Genomic DNA, 13,778 nt, shown 5'->3' on the forward strand with positions numbered 1-13,778 from the left:
TGCTTGATCTGAAGTGATTTTTTTTCCTTGCCACTGATGATCTATATATTTTTAGGAATTTGTTTATTGCATTATTATGCATAATGTCATTTAAGTATGAAAAAAAGTTGTTTTGCAACACCTTTTGGTACATATTTTTAAAAGAAGGAAACAGACATGCTAAGAAGAATAGAACCCACAAAGATGGTTTAATAATACAGTAGGAGACAGGGTTTAAAGAGTGATATCAGATTAGGAATCCAGCCTTCCATTAGCTCATTATTCACAAAGTTGGAGTAATGTTAAGTAAAATGCTGAATTCACAGTTGCTGGTGAATTCAGTCTTGATATTTTTATTCCCAAACTTTTAAACTGGAGTTGCATATCCATCAGGAACCATCTCAGCTGGCTGTGAAAGCCACAAGAACAATTTTATATTATCCCAATTCCACCTCATACCACTTTTTATGAACCTTTTGAGTGTCCTTAAAAAAAAAAGCCCTGTGCACTTAGGAAGAAGGGAAAGCCAGTTTTGGTCAGTATTGCTGTGTCACAGGATGCTGTGGCAGGGTTCCCAATTCCAACTGTTCTGTGGTGTTTGCTGCTTTCATACAATGCTCCAGTGACTGCAAGCCTTCTCACCTGAACAGCAATAACTAGTTTGGAGCCTGCAATGCTGTAGGTACCAGTTTTGGTTTTCCCCAGATGCACTGAATGCACAGATGCAGATTATCTTTTACTGTTTGGCTGGCCACAGTAGCACCAGTCAGTGTAACTTCACAATCAGCTTTTGTTTTTATTACCCCACAACCTTTGTCACCTTGTCTCCATCTTCCTGTGACTCGTTTATCGATTCTGTATAGCAGAGGTGTCCCTGGCACCTGGTGCAGACACTCATCCCCACACTGTCCCTGCCCCTCTGCAAAGGAGCCTTGGCAGAGCAGGGAGAGGAAAAGCAGAACAGTAACAGCTTCACCCCCCAGGTAGGTTTGTTCTGGGGAAACACCAGGAACCATGATCCTATTGACTACATCCTCGCTAAAAGGCAGGTGTACTGCCAAGTGCCAGGACCAGAAGGAAAGTCTTTGAGACTTAAACCTGGGACTAGCAGATGTTCCAGTCCTACCTACCCCAAGAGAAAAAGATTTCACAAGGCTTCTCATAGTTACTTGCTGCAAATTTTCAAGTGAGGTTCTGCCCCGCAAAATGTCTGTTTGACACTGCAAATACAGTGGAGTCATGAGAAGATTTGGCTCAGAGTTCCACCATCCTGGGACTGCTAGGAACAGTAACTGTTCCACCAAGTACTAACATCTGTACTTTTGCAAAGGCACTGGGAAATGCAGATCTGGGTGACCCAGCTAGCACCTTGAGGCTGCTTACCTTAGTGATACTGACCTTCCTTGGTAACTGCATGTCAGGCCTTGCCCCTGCCATGCCCTTGACACACTCTGAATGCAGAAACACTCCTCTGCTTGGAGCAACGGGTCAGCAATGATGGTTGAAAACCTGCAGGCTCAACTTAATGGACTTTATTTGCTCTACTTTAGCTGTTGCCTGGCTGTCCTACAACAAAGTTACTGCTGCAGCATGGGATATTTTTCATTCTGATGCTGTTAAAATGTGCCCCTGGCTTTGCTACCAGCACTGCTCAGGAAGGAAAACCCCAACAATAGCCAAGCCAGGGTGGGCACTAGGGGAATGCAAGACACTGCTGCCATTTAAAGCAAGAGGCCTAATCCATATTTGAGGATGGCAATTTTAGAGCATAGTCACCAAGGAGAAAGCACACTGAGCCATGGCCCTGGACATTCTTTCAACACTGATTAAACATAGGCCGGGCTGATGGCAAAGCACAGAGCACCTAAAAAGCTCCTGGGTTCCCCTTCCTATTAACTCCTCTATCAAATGTCTATCATAGAAAATTTTCTCTACAGCTGCAATACTGTAATTACAAATTGGCTATAAAACAGATACCTCAGTAAACCCCTGCCCTGCACTTCCATTTGTTCCTTAATTTGTTCACTAATGTGAAAGCCAAAGGCAAACAGCATCCTTGCAGCCTTTGCAGGGGCTGTGTAGTATTTGTACCACCCATTTGTCTAAAACATAATACAAAGACACTTCTTCCATTACCAAAACAAAAAGTGCAACACAAAACCTGCAGTTAAGGCAGCAGCCTTGTTTGAATTTCACCAGGTGAAGGATCAGTCTAAAGTAAGTCAGACTGTGACAACTTGCATTCAGTTTAAACCAGCATTCTTCACATCAATGCAGTCAGTGCTGCACTTGCATCTAAACACCCATCATCATTAAGGAAAAAAAATTCCACATTACTCATATATACAAAAACATCAGATTGCAAACTTTAAGCATTTTATTATTATTACTGAGGTACAGAGTATGTTCCCAAACCAGAGAGTAACTAGCGACATTGCCAAGTCTAAAGCATCACAATTGCTGACCTCATACACTGACAAGCTGCCATGTGGATACCATTTGTTTCTTGCTCAAAACATTCAGTTTTAAAACTATTAAGAGTAAAGCTGAAAAGCTAGGCTGAACCAAGGTTTTTTTGGCTTGCAGTCCCAAGCTGGAAAAATGATCCTGTAAGAAAACATGTTGCAATAATTCAAGACCATTTTGTGTTCTTCACAGCACTAAAAAAAGGTAATACCAACACATTTTAGATTGTAAGTCATTTGACAACATACACTTTATTCTGATACAAAATTGAAATATTTAAACAAATTTCAATCCATTATGGACTATACTGAAATTTTCAGTTTCCATGCCATTTTAACTTGTTTAACCACAAGTTCTAAGATGTCAGCACACTAGCACCATTGCTTTGAAGTCTCTGCCAGTTATACCATTTTATTCTGTTTCCAATCTTGTGATATTATCTTCTACATGAAGGCCATTTTTTCTTCTATGGAGATACTTGGATTACTTTAGTTCAGGAAAAAGCTAAGAGAGATGTCAACCTGTAGCACCCACAGCAGAAAAAGAATCATCCATCAGATATCTGAATTTCAGTGACACTCAAGATCTTACATGCTCCACACAATTTAAGATACACACACTTGTCAGAGACAACACAGATTTGTGAATATTCCACCTCAGTGTAGACAGTACATGAAAACATGTTATGTCTTAAACACAGGAACCAAAGACAGCACATCAGTACATCACACAATCAATGCTTGAAAAGACTAGGAACCTTAAGTATTGAAAGGATATCAAAGTTAAGATGCTGTGTTTAATTTTGGTTTTCTGTACTAATGCAGTTACTACATCTCCATCAATCTGGGCTTTTGGGGAAACCCGCTTCACTACCCAGAAGGACCCTTTTTGTTACCAAATAAATTTCTGTACAGCTGCAGCTTAGGGACCAATGCTTCGTTAGCTTGGCATCTTTACATCTACACTTAGAGCTGCTATTTTTTAATAGAAGCCAGTAACAAAAACATGGCCATGAAACAATGTTAACTCTTAAAAGTGCCTCTTGGACAGATACACTTGACCAAGTACTCCGTTAAGAATGTGTTTATTTTGGTCAAAGTTATTTCTGAACTAATTTGGCTATAAATACCTGAGTTTAAGCAAAATAGCTAACAAGAGTGTTATAAATCAAAGTGTGAAAATAATTCTAACAGTGAATATATTTTTCTGTATGTGGTGCAAAAAGTCCTGTCGAGAGCACAGAACAAGTCTGCTGCAATGTGGAATCCTCTCACGTTAAGCAAAGGTAGAGAGCTTTGCTCTATACACAGGCCCAGTACCAGAATGCAAACGACAAAGCTTTCGTTAAAAATTAATTTTGTTGAAACGTTTCCAAAATTTCACTGTTAAAAAAATCCAAAGACCACCACAAGTTCAAGAGCATTTGCCCTCACCTGAGGGGCAGTGCTGTTGCCCATTACCTGCTGCTGCACAGATGCCTGGGGGAGCTCCACTAAGCAGAGCAAAAGCACAGGTCTAAGACCCACTTTTAGGTCTAAGAAAGCAAGCTTGCCACCTCAGTCACAACATGTCTGGCACATTACACTAAGGCAACTGTGACTGTCCTGCTGCAGTTTCAGATCTTGGCTCAGCCTTGACCAAGCACAAACTTTTGTCAATATTTGTTTTTAAAATATATGCAGTCATAGTGAGATTTTCTATTAAGTAGCTTCTGATTTTATGAAAATCTGTGTATGACTACTAAATTACATTCAATTGTGTATTACAAAGCCAGGAATTACTTTCTGGAAGGCTACAGGCAGCAGGTAAAAAGTTTCAATACCTCAATCAGTCTGTGAACATGCCTCTGCCTCTGATGAGGCAGCTTCCATTTGACTACTTTCAGAGCAACTGAATTATAACCAACACTAAAATAGAAATTGACTTCAAAAGAATGCAGAGGCTCAGAAGTGTACTGGGGAGTTTAAATAGATGCTGAACTACTTTATAAAAGGACCTCAACAATCAAAGTTTAAATAGATGCTGAACTACTTTATAAAAGGACCTCTAACAATCAAAGATGCAGAAAAGGAAATAATACATGTTCCAATCTGCATAAATATGAAGATTCTGTGAGTAATTTTTATTGCCATTCACCTGTACAAATGCCATTGTGGTTTTAGCTGGGTATCATGACAGTATTTGCCTTAACTACCCTACCTGAAAGCACCCAAAATCTGAAAGCGAGCTCTTTGATTTGCACAGGTAAATACATCACCTAGTCAGCCAAGGCCCACTCCCTAGGAGGGAAGTCCCAGCTTTTACCAATGCTAAGCTCCCTTCCGCAGTGGGTGCAGCAGCAGCAGGTCACGCACTGCTGAGAACTGAAGCAGCACTTGTCACTGCCTTTCCGGGCTTCTCTGGGGCACCTCTGTCCATGACAAGGCACAGAACAATTTCCCCCCACCCCCTACCCCAGCACACTCCCCAGTAACCAAAACACGTATTTCCAAACATCAATTTGTCTTGCTGATCTCAGACATGAAGCAATTTCTTATCTGCCAGGAACAGAAGATTCTTGGATAGGATTTATGCCAGCAGGCAGCCCTCATCCAGAACAGGAAACACTGGATGACATATGCTGGAATACTTGCTTAGTACTTCTGGCTTCCCTTGATATTAAAACGCTGTCAAAGGAAAGCCTAGAAGAAAATAAGGGTTAAAACAGATGTTTTACTATACACTACAAATCTTACCCAGTCAGAAACCTTCATTTGAAGAGGATGTGCAAGACATTCCCCATTTTGTCAAGCAGCATCTTCTCATTCAACCTGAAAATTAAAGAAATTACTCTTACCTTGTTTAAAAACCTCCCACCACTCTTTATAATTCATGAAAAATTTTAAAGGCAAACCTTACCTATGCTCATTGCCCTTCCTTTCAGGTCTAAATGCTAGACCTATTGATTTTGAGTCAACTCAAGTAGCTATCACTCAAGGAGGTTCCAAAAGGTGAAGAACTCTTGCTAGACTTTCTTCGATATTTCAGCTGTGATAAGCAGATTTAACTAGCCTTGGGAAAGCTGCTCACTATCAGCACAGTATCTTATTCCTTCACTTTTCTGGAAGTTGAAGCTGTTGCTCCTGCTGCCTTGTCATTCTTTAATTAGGCTGACTTCTCCATACTCAATAGGCTGCTGAAGTCCTGTCTTACGAGTCTCCTTAGCAATGTATGGATCAAAGAAGTACATCCTAGGTTCTGTAAAGCTGGCGGATCACTGTCCTCATGGCTTACACTTTTCCACGTCACAAACAACAGCTAAGCTACCCCACCCACCTACAAAGCGGTCACTTACATCCATCTCTTAAAAGTTGCATACAGATCTTGTTCATAAAGTTTATTATGACACTATTTTTCAAAGTTAACATTGTAGTCACAGTACAGCTACAAGAGGCCCTGTTAAAAAGAACACTGTCAATACATTCTAAAAAAATTTAGAAATACCAGATCAATTGTTAGAAGGGACATCAACCCCATCCTCCAGTTGTCCCTGCAATCAGATGCAGGCCCCAGGTGCAAGTCTACACATCTTCTAAGCGCAGTAATGTACAAAGCAAGTCGGTAGTTAGGTGTTTCACTCCCTAGTGAGTTGTGGTTTAGGTTCCCATGTTTCCAAACTCTGAATGGATTGTTTAAAAAATGCCTTTATTGAAGTACAGCCTCCCCCCCACCCCAAGCCCAAATGAACACGTACAACAACAGAAGCGTTCACTAAACCACCAATTCTTGCTTTAACTTTTGAGATCTTTCAGAACTCCACAGAAAAGAATAAGCAGACTTTAAAATCCATTCTGGAGGCTACCATCTTGACACTGGTTCCTTGTTTTAGTGTACTGCAGTCTAAATACACTCCAATAACAGCATTTAAATAACATGTTTAATTTTTTTCAAACAACACACTTATTTTTCTACCACTTCTTAAAAATTATAATTCATTTAATATGACTGGTTATGCCTTGAGCCATTTCATACATCTTTGCAGATTCATTCCTACACTGGAATTGCATTTACCTTATACTGCACATTGACCCAGAAGTGAAACAGGCGTAATTCCAATACATATTGCCAAGTGTCTGAGTATTTCTTTTATTGACTGGGTCCCTACTCTTGAGTCTGAATTGACAGCAAGCACTGGCCTGGCAATAGCCAAGAGAATTCACATCAGATGAGGACAGGACAGACTGCAATGCCTTAATTTGGAGGTCAGAAGTGAGACTGAAGTACAATTTCTAGCCACATGTATTGGTCAGATTTTCTACACCACTGCACCAAATCCAGTTGTAGCACACCATCATTCTATCTGTGGGAACTCAGGACTGTACCACTCTACACGGTGGAAGTGTTTTTAGTCGGTAAAATACAACTAGATCGTGTTTCATCTTTGAGCTCTTAGCCAAGCACAGATGTCTGCCAGGGAAACCGGGGAAGAACTCTACTATTTAAGAGCTCATGGGGAACGGGCTTTTGGAACGCATTACCTGGGACTGTCAGTGATTACACCTGCGCTACCCTTGGCTCCCAGTCAGAAGAATGTGTCCAGAAAATTGCCTAGGGTGCATGCAAGAAAGTATATAGCCATTAAATCATTGAGGAACATACCTATTACTCTCACTATGATGCCTCATTTAATTGAAACAGTGCAGTCTGGTGTGAGGGAGAAGGAAATGGGGACAAAGGGGATGAAAATTCCAAGCCACCCTCCCCAAAGTATAGTTTTATTGAAACAGAATCATTGTATATCCCAAGGAAACAGGCACTTGATTCCCCCCACCTTAACTTCTCGGGAATTACAATAAATATAAAGGTAAAAAGCAAATTTCTTTTTCTCTTCACCCAAGACTTAAACAACTTCAGTTATCCCTTATGCATCTCAAATGAGACGGGAGACAGCTTTCATGTGTCTAAAGTTGGTCTTGTTAAAATATTTATCATGCCTTATTTTCTTGAAGCGCTAGTACTAATACAGAACTACAAATTAAAAAAATATGCACAAACCAAAAGGTAATTTGAAATTTTCATTAAGGTAAAGCTTAGTTCTATGATTCACAAACACTAATTTGAGTAACTCAATCCTAGTTATACATCTAAACAAACTATAATGCAACATACAGATGTTTTCCCTCTGTATGCCTATGTAACTCATGTCAATGACAGTTACGTATATACACTGAGACTAGACCCCTTAAGACTGCAAATCAATAGGTGTTTCTATTGTTAACTTTAAATTAATACAAAATAGTAATTGAGAAATGCATTTATCTTCTCTATTAACTAACAAGGAAACACCCTAAACTACATTTCATTTCTGTTATAGAGTTCTCTGTACTAAATGTGGAAAAACTGAACTACACAAATATTGAAAAGTTAAAAATTCATTGATTTGTTTATTCCTGGTACCACTACCACAATTTACAGGGCAATATACCTGATGTAATGGGAAAATAAAAAGAAAAAGAAAGACAAAGCTACAACAGAGAAAAGACCTCAGGAATGTACATCTAATCGACACTACATTGCATTAATCGATAGCTGCACTTTTTGCAAACTGTGGCTATGACAGTCCTGATCAAGAAGGGTTTCCTGTTTAAGCTGCAGTAACTTTTCTGACTATGGATCATCGTTCCTTCTGTGGCAGATTTTACAGTTCCTCTAATTCATTTGGGACGACTGTCTCAAAGTAACCTGCAGCTTTCCTGACAACTCCTCGCTCTCTCTCCTGCTAAGAACTGTAGCCTGTTGAATACAGGATAAGAAAATTATTACTCTCAGTGAACAGTTGTACATTATTAATCATCATTACAAATATGCATTACACCTACCCTTTTCCTGGTAGCATTTTTAGAATCTTCTACCACCATAGCCCCCACTTCCACTTCCAGATCCATAACCACCTAAAAAACCAGAGTGTATATTGAAAAACATGAACAAGGCACTTTAGCTCAAAAAATATTTTCTGTACAGAATCATACTTACCACCATAGGGACTGCCTGAACTTCTGCCACCAAAGCTGCCACCACCTTTCATGGGACCATAGTTAGACTGCTGTTGTCCACTGTAATTGCCAAAATCATTGTAGTTTCCACTTCCACCATAATTACCTGAAACAAGTAATTTATAAAGCCATGTTTGCTCAACACTTAGGACATGAAGCTTGCCAAATTCTGATACCCAGTGTAAAAATAAACAGTAATACTTTAGAACAATTTAAAATGAAGTTCAAGCATTTTGATGCTACCTCTATGCAAAATGCACAAGTAATGGACAGCCCCTGGTATTCTTACGATTAGAAATTAGTATTTTACTGAAGATGAAATACATCACATTATAAGCACATTTGAGCAAGCAATTTGAAACTAACTCAATAGGCCAAATTAAAGACCACAATGTCAGAAAAGCCTGAATCTCACCGTCATTCTTCTACTCCACAACTTTGCATGTATGACAGTAATGTAAATTAAAATTTATTTGCTCAAAAAACTGATAGAACTGAAATGGACATGCTGCATACATACAGCAGGAAGTATAGTAAGATATACAGCAGTTTTTGCAGCTAAACTCCCCAAACTTTGGTCAAACAATAAAAAAAGCTCATAAAAATCTAGATTTATAGTCCTCACAAAGGAGGATGTGCTCTACATGTTATGAACTGGTATCAGAGCACAGCAACATACTTGAAACGGCCAAAATCTTGGTCTTCTACATTAAAACCTACTCATACAACTAATTTAATGCATTACTGTATTCCAGGCACTGTGAAATGAAACCTAAAAAAGAGAGATGTCGAATTAAAGCTGGAATCTTACCACCACCAAAATTTCCTCCTTCATTGTAGCCATCATATCCTCCTCCTCCACCTCCGTATCCACCACCTGGGTTTCCGTATCCTGGTCCTCCACCACCACCATAACCTCCTCTGCTGCCATAGCCAGGACCACCACCATAGTTGCCACCTTTGAATAAAAGAAGAGTCAAACTTAATACACCAAAGCTAAACACTGATAAGGAAAGATCAATTCAACAAAAAACCCCAAACCAATACACTTGCACATTAAAAATGTCCCACAGCGCTTTCCCTGTATTATATTCATTGTGGTTGCATATCTTAACTATTTAATTGAAAAAAAACCCCATGCTTATAAAATCAGGACCCAAGTAATTAATTACACGCTACTTCCCGCATCCCTTTTTGCCTTTTGCTAATTCTGCCTCTATTCATCCTAACTTCATCACGAAAAAGATACTATTGAACCATAAGAAATGGTCTTTAAGAGTTAACTGAAAACATTTCTGTATGATAGCTGATTACTGCTTTATTCAGTTGTAGTCATCACAACTGACATCAGAATCTTCACTTAGTTCTCAATAATGAACAGCTCCCTCATGACACGACATTATTTAAAGGGTAAATACAGATGACTATTTTTGCCACCCATCACTTTGTGGGGAGAACAAAAAAAGTTAACTCTTCACAGCTCTACAATTAGTGGACATCTTATTTTCATTATCGCTATTAGCACATTATCACCAAAGTAGACTTTGCTTCCAAGGTGAAGGCGAGACTTACAGCTTGTTCTAACATTGTGAAGAAAAGGAAGTGAACAATACACTTACCATCACCAAATCCATTGTATCCGTCACCACCCCCAAAGCTTCCTCTGCTCCCACCACCGCCACCACCACCCCCATAGCCTCCTAGAACACAAAACAGATGAGAATGTTTTCCTGAACACACATGTTAAGTGTTTAGGCCAATTGACACAGGAAATTAAAAAACCAAAACCAAAATATAAAGTACATTCTCTATTAATATTCCAGCCATTTACCTCTCCCACCAAAGTTTCCTCCTCGGCCAAAACTCCCTCCACCGCCTCCGAAGTTTCCACGGCCCATGAAGTTGCCTGAGCCACCCCCACGACCTACAAAATATTTCACTTGAATTACATTAATTGAAAACCTGTTACACAAAATGGCTATGCACAACTACAACTCACCTCTCTGAGAGCTAGCAGTCTGCATCTCTTGTTTTGAGAGTGCTTTTTTCACTTCACAGTTATGTCCATTTATAGTATGGTATTTCTGAACTACAGAAAATTGTGAAATAGGAAAGTTAGAAAATCACATCACAGCTATATGCTGTAAAACATAAAAAGTTACTGTAAGGCATGAGCATGCTTTGAAAAAGAACATTAAATCAACCCCATTTCTTAGAGTAGTAAAGCAGTTAATTATGCAAACATCTCATTCCACACACTGCTGTTCTGAAATCTTATGTTAACATTTTTATCCCGTAAGTCATTTCTCACTAAAGAGGTTACATACCAACAATTTTATCAACTGTATCATGATCATCAAAAGTTACAAAGGCGAAGCCTCTTTTCTTTCCACTCTGCCTGTCTTCCATGACTTCTATGGTTTCAATCTTGCCATATTTTTCGAAGTACTCCCTTAAATTATATTCCTCTGTATCTTCTTTAATTCCACCAACAAATATTTTCTTTACTGTGAGGTGTGCCCCAGGCTTTACAGAATCCTGCAATGCCAAAAATGACATTCAGTGCTTTAAAGTATTAAGTACGTATGAGGAAATACAGTTAACTGGAACACTAACTCACCTCCCTTGAAACAGCTCTCTTTGGTTCAACCACGCGTCCATCAACCTTATGTGGTCGAGCGCTCATGGCAGCATCCACCTCCTCCACACAGGAGTAAGTCACAAAGCCAAAGCCTCTGGAACGTTTTGTTTGTGGGTCTCTCATCACCTGCAAACACACAAGGAGACATTCTGTATTTCTGTGCTACTTGAAGTACCTAACCCTTCCAAAAGCACAAAGTGAGATTAGACACTTTACCACACAGTCCGTGAGTGTGCCCCATTTCTCAAAGTGCTCTCTCAAGCTATCATCTGTTGTTTCAAAGCTCAGACCTCCAATGAACAGCTTTCTCAACTGCTCTGGCTCCTTTGGCTCATGGCCCTACAAAATCAAAAAATCAAAAACATATTTTGAATACAAATCACAGAATTAAAATTGCATTGAATTATTAGAAATAATCCGTGCATACTGTAACTACAAATAGGTGAAATACATTTACATAAAAACAATGACTTCTAATGGGTTTAGACAGCAGCATAGTAAACATAGTAAACACTTAATGAGGTATGATTTCAATTAAAACACTAACTAACAACTTAAAGAGTGCTAAAATACAAACAGTAAAGCCATTTCAATATACTAGGTAACTTGGTTGCTCCCCACCCCCTAGAAGTGCATTCACTCTGCGCCTATCTTTGAGTTACACGTTGCGCTGCAGGGACTGGGGACGAAGCACTGCTAGATAAAGGCAAGTTCTAATACTTTATGAAGCGTAATTATGCAGAACTATAAAAAAATTTAAGGACGCAGTATACAAGAAAAAAAGGTTCCTGCTCAGATTGAGTGTCTGCTCTTCGTGGATATCCATTTTGAAAGGTTACTTTTCCACATTTTTAAGAAACAAATCAGTTCTAAATTCTTAAAATTATCTATTTTGCACTTGCATAATTTTATTCTTGAAGTACATGTAAGCAAGAAAGTACAAGTATGTATGTGGTTTTTAGTGTTATGGGAAATACCTCTGAAATGTGAAGCAACATGGACTTATGTCTTACAAAAAAATGCCACGAGTAACAACCCATCAGTGACCCAGCAGCAGTACAACTACCGGAGTAAGATTGGTAACTTAGCAAGCACCACAGAACAAACAAGTTTAATAGCTCTTGGTAACACTGCCTATATGTGACCAGTCATATTTTAAAAGATCAAATTTGCAGTTTTCTATCACATGACTGAAATGGGCTTAAGACTACAATTGTGTTTCTGCTATTTCAGTGCTGCACTTTTTTAGCAAGCAGGGAATTCCCCCGTATAGTCTACAGCAGTTAACAAAAAATTGTTTTACAACTCCTATTGTCAGAGAAGTCTTACAAAAAGCAACCAGATTAAAATCTTGTTTAGCAAGTGGGCACTTCTGTGTATGTAAAACACTCCACAAGGTGCTGGCCAGCTATACTATGTATGACCTCAGTTCTGTCACATGAATGTGCAACAGGCTTCACTGTTTCTGCTACAGTGCGTATCAAATCAGACTAGATGCAGCATTATCGTGAGAGGTGAACTATGTAAAACCAGTCACAGACATCTATCTGTAGACATTTTTCTTCAAATCTGAAGTGTGTTAACCTCTGCCTTGCTGCTGGGATTGGCCAAGAAAGCTCAAGCCCTTTGACTGAGATTTTCTGAATTATACAGTGCTTTAGGCAAATTGTTGTTTTAAAATGTTCAGGTTGTACTACAGGAAACAATAACTAAGATTATGAAAAGCTGTCTGGGAAGTAAAGCCCTGCCCTTACACCTGCTAAATTTTGTGAGAAAGAACCCCAGCATCCTCTGTAATAGCCTTCTATTTAAGGTTTTGTTACCACAGGATCATTAGATAAATCTTTAACAGTCAATGGTCCCATGACTACAAAGTAAAGCTTCTACTGTCTTCCAAGTGTTCCAGACTGCACAGATATGAAAAAAAACCGACTTTCTTCTCACTAAATGTAAGCTTCTACTTTTTTAGGATTACACAGCTACTTCATATAGAAACTGCTTTAGGTCTTCTGTTGCTAATTGCATTAAAGAAACAAAAAAACCCCTACTGACAATTTTTAGTTGGGTTATGTTAAAGCTACAACATTAAGTGTTTCAAATTATTTTACACATATTGAAAGAAATTTTGTGAAACTGAAGAGTTTAGACTCCTCTGAAGTCAGAAACCTATGAAAGGAAAAACGGAACAGACTTTTCACAGTTCTCTGATATCCCTCAAGGCTACGAGAGTTTTCAGCTAACAACTCAAGAGTGCTTTTACCTTAGAAGAATGACCACAGAACTTTTCAGGTCACTCCTGAAAGGAAAAGTGAAGTTCTTTTCTGTTTGTCACTATTATGTGCACATGAACTGCTGTTCTCATACAGGAGAAAATACACCTACTGTCACAGCTTCTCTGTTCTACTGGAGAGAAATTATCCTCAGGACACATATATATTATAGAACTCTATGCAAAACCAGACAATAACATTTTCTTAGAGAATTACGGAATTGCTTTTTTTAGGCAGTTTGTTCTCACTGGGGTTTTCAGAGTGCTGTCCCTCAATCAGACAAGATGCTGTTTTTGAGCTGTTCTGCTGTAAGTTATTTGTAACAGCAATTTCTCCTGGACAGAAAATCCTGCACAACACATCTCACCCTTAGTGTAACTAGCACCCAGC

At 39.0% G+C, this 13,778-nt stretch overlaps 1 protein-coding gene across 18 annotated transcripts in view; it reads right to left on the bottom strand.

Annotated features, from left to right (window-relative positions):
• HNRNPA3 (heterogeneous nuclear ribonucleoprotein A3) overlaps window positions 1-13,778 on the bottom strand; it is a 31,787-nt gene that overhangs the window by 12,077 nt on the left and 5,932 nt on the right. For 8 of the 18 annotated variants that reach the window (XM_085066369.1, XM_085066365.1, XM_085066362.1 and 5 more), the window contains 10 exons: window positions 11,335-11,457; window positions 11,098-11,244; window positions 10,805-11,015; window positions 10,477-10,566; window positions 10,309-10,416; window positions 10,097-10,177; window positions 9,289-9,435; window positions 8,458-8,583; window positions 8,304-8,375; window positions 7,841-8,217 (listed from right to left, as the gene is read on the bottom strand). In XM_085066369.1, coding sequence (XP_084922495.1) covers window positions 8,323-8,375; window positions 8,458-8,583; window positions 9,289-9,435; window positions 10,097-10,177; window positions 10,309-10,416; window positions 10,477-10,566; window positions 10,805-11,015; window positions 11,098-11,244; window positions 11,335-11,457 — 1,086 coding nt within the window. In that variant the 3' untranslated portion in view covers window positions 7,841-8,217; window positions 8,304-8,322. Of the gene's footprint in view, window positions 1-2,338; window positions 4,442-4,489; window positions 5,256-7,840; window positions 8,218-8,303; window positions 8,376-8,457; window positions 8,584-9,288; window positions 9,436-10,096; window positions 10,178-10,308; window positions 10,417-10,476; window positions 10,567-10,804; window positions 11,016-11,097; window positions 11,245-11,334; window positions 11,458-13,778 lie in introns of those variants that run through there. The other 10 variants (XM_085066372.1, XM_085066367.1, XR_014853455.1 and 7 more) reach the window with 9 other exon arrangements.

Source organism: Lichenostomus cassidix, chromosome 7 (assembly GCF_008360975.1).
Source record: "Lichenostomus cassidix isolate B80296 chromosome 7, HeHo_3.0, whole genome shotgun sequence".
Classification (NCBI taxonomy): domain Eukaryota; kingdom Metazoa; phylum Chordata; class Aves; order Passeriformes; family Meliphagidae; genus Lichenostomus; species Lichenostomus cassidix.